This window comes from Aplysia californica, unplaced genomic scaffold (genome assembly GCF_000002075.1).
Source record: "Aplysia californica isolate F4 #8 unplaced genomic scaffold, AplCal3.0 scaffold00020, whole genome shotgun sequence".
Classification (NCBI taxonomy): domain Eukaryota; kingdom Metazoa; phylum Mollusca; class Gastropoda; order Aplysiida; family Aplysiidae; genus Aplysia; species Aplysia californica.
This window is the reverse complement of record NW_004797290.1, coordinates 913,844-916,795: the sequence shown is the minus strand read 5'-3', so window position 1 is coordinate 916,795 and position 2,952 is coordinate 913,844. Positions and strand designations below refer to the sequence as shown.

Here is a 2,952-nt window from a genome sequence, read left to right as displayed (position 1 = left end):
TTCTTCATGACACACACTTCTGAACGAGTACGAAGGATTTTGATTCACATCATTTGTAAGCAGCGGCAAAAAAGCCGGACCATTAGACAACAACAGCTGTAGTGTCACGCCCCAGAATTAGAAAATCGAACCAAGCAACCCTTTTCAATTTTAAGTCATCTACGATGATTAATTATGCAGATTTTTCACTTCTGTTTTCTTCATCTGAAACTTAAAAAGATCGGCAACATCATGCTTAATATGAACTAAGCAAGTTTTGGGTTTTGGCTTATGTGTGGTGGTTCGAAAAGTACCGAAACATTGGCTTTTTTTGTTGTCTGCTGCTGTGTCCGCTACGTCCTTGAAGAGTTAAAACCTCTGGAGACATCCATCGGAACGGGTGGGGGAGGGGTTGATGATTTATAATTTATATATAAAAAGAGAGCAAAGAATTGCTCAGTGCTGGCATCATAATTATTGTATTCATTCTTGTATGATAATGATATTACGGAATGGAAGTTTTGAAGAACAAAAAAACACAAAAAAAACTCACTGAGACACAGACTGTAATAAATGTTATTTTCTCATGATTTCTTTCTGTTTTCTATTGCCCCGTTTGCCAACTACAGGTGCCTGGGTCGTGTTCACACCCACCAACCACGACCGTGACCCCGTGTTCGGGCTGAGCGCGACCGGGACCTTCGCCATGACCGTCACAGCGGGCTTCTTCCTCTTCGAATGCCTGGCCTTGACCTGGTCAGACTGGACGACGAACTCCCTGTCCAAAATGCTCCACCTCCACCACTGGCTCAGTCTGGCCGGCAGCGTGACCGTGGTGCTGACAGAGGCGGGCTACACCGTGGCTTCGCGGAGTCTCACCTTAGAAATGAGCACGCCCTTCTCGGCGCTGTGCTGGATGCTGCTCAAGGCGGGGCTGGGACGGAGCTGGTTGTGGACTGTCAATCAAATGGTGCTGCTCCACGCCTTCCACCTGCGCTCTGTGGTGGAGTGTCACATCTGGTGGAACACTTTCACACACCGCCAGGCCATCTGGGCGGACATGCCGTGGTCGACGTTTCTATCGGTGTATGCGGCGCTCAGCATGTTCACGTTTATGGCTACCCCGTACTGGGGCTACAAGAAGACGTTGCAGATGGGCCACCCACACGATTGGAACTTTGAGAACGACCAGGATGATACACTCAAAAATGGGAAGCTGGCTAAAAATGAGTAATTTTTAAAAATTCCACCTACCCCCTTCCCCTACCCACACCTTTTTTTCATCCCCTCTCAGAACATCCCAATCTCAGTAACTCTTCAATACTTAAACCCCCTACCTCATGCAAGCACTTTATATTATAGAAGAAACAAAAACAAGAAAAACTCGAAAGTCTATTTATTCTTTCTAAAATATCTTAATTGGTTGAGTCTACTTTATCCAGACACCAGTGCAGTGCTACTGACTAAAGTTGTCTTTAGACCATTCTCAAAGGGGGATATTAGTGTTCTGCGCTGTTTACCGATCGGTGCAATCTTTAGATCGTATAATTGCGAGACAATATTAAGATTGCGCTGCGCGTTTCAACGATCGTATAAGTGTATCATTTTTGTGAGCTCTTCAGTTTCATATATATGTAAGTTAATTTTAATTTATAAAATAAATAAAATGTACTTTGTGTGAACTTTGAGTTTGCTACCTGGCATGGTAACATTGTTGTGAGCTCTTCAGTTCCATCTGGTCAGACTGGACGACGAACTCCCTGTCCAAAATGCTCCACCTCCACCACTGGCTCAGTCTGGCCAGCAGCGCGACCGTGGTGCTGACAGAGGCGGGCTACACCGTGGCTTCGCGGAGTCTCACCTTAGAAATGAGCACGCCCTTCTCGGCGCTGTGCTGGATGCTGCTCAAGGCGGGGCTGGCACGGTATCATTGTTGTGAGCTCTTCAGTTGCTGCTCCACGCCTTCCACCTGCGCTCTGTGGTGGAGTGTCACATCTGGTGGAACACCTTCACGCACCGCCAGGCCATCTGGGCGGACATGCCGTGGTCGACGTTTCTATCGGTGTATGCGGCGCTCAGCATGTTCACGTTTATGGCTACCCCGTACTGGGGCTACAAGAAGACGTTGCAGATGGGCCACCCACACGACTGGAACTTTGAGAACGACCAGGATGATACACTCAAAAACGGGAAGTTGGCTAAAAATTAGTAATTTTGTTGAATTCCACCTACCCCCTTCCCCCAACCCACACCCTTTTTTTTTTTTACCCCCTCTCAGAACACCCCAATCTCAGTAACTCTTCAATACTTTAACCCCCTACCTCATGCAAGCACTTTAAAGAACAAACCGTAAAACACTTACCCCCCCCCCTCCCCCCGCCCCACACCACATCGGCACAAAAATGGTCATAGTGTTGGGGAAAAGTAAGACAGACAGAGGGAAAGTGCGATCTTTGTTAACATCTATTCCTGGTCTTTTACGACTGTCGTCAGACTACCTGGATACCTGGACGTGTCATCTCTGGCTCAGAGTTTGTCATGTAATGACCGCAAAATATTACTTGTATGCTTACGGTCGCTGCTCTTTTTCCTCAACACTAAGAAACACGAGAGAGTGTACTACACTACGGCAGCTGCTGGCCTCCGCCAGTCCTTGCCTTGATGTTATCGGTCCACATTGCTCTTCCTTGTCCATCTGTAGCCTTTTTGTCCCACACCCACATTTTGCCTTACTTCAAGTGCTCTCACACACGCACGACAGATGTCTATAAAAGCCAAAAAATATACTCCGCTCAATGACACAGCTAGAACAATTCACACAACCTCACAGTCTGCACATATTTCTTACAATTTACTCACTGAATGGTCTAGTGGCGTTTTATATGACCAAACTTGAAAATATTGTACCTACTTTTCTACTTTCCATTTTGAAAAAAAAAAAAAAAAACACAAAAAAAGCATGCTTTGTTTTGT

At 46.2% G+C, this 2,952-nt stretch overlaps 1 protein-coding gene across 1 annotated transcript; it reads left to right on the top strand.

Moving 5' to 3' along the window:
• Positions 1–565: 565 nt before the first annotated feature.
• LOC101856776 (protein CLN8-like) lies at positions 566–1,420 on the top strand. The gene has a single exon (XM_013087293.1). The coding sequence runs from the start codon at positions 566–568 to the stop codon at positions 1,211–1,213; it is 648 nt and encodes a 215-aa protein (XP_012942747.1). The 3' UTR covers positions 1,214–1,420.
• The last annotated feature ends 1,532 nt before the right edge of the window (positions 1,421–2,952 follow it).

Excerpts from the sequence above, each read along its gene's own strand:
- LOC101856776 (XM_013087293.1), top strand. The coding sequence starts at position 566 with ATGATTTCTTTCTGTTTTCTATTGCCCCGTTTGCCAACTACAGGTGCC.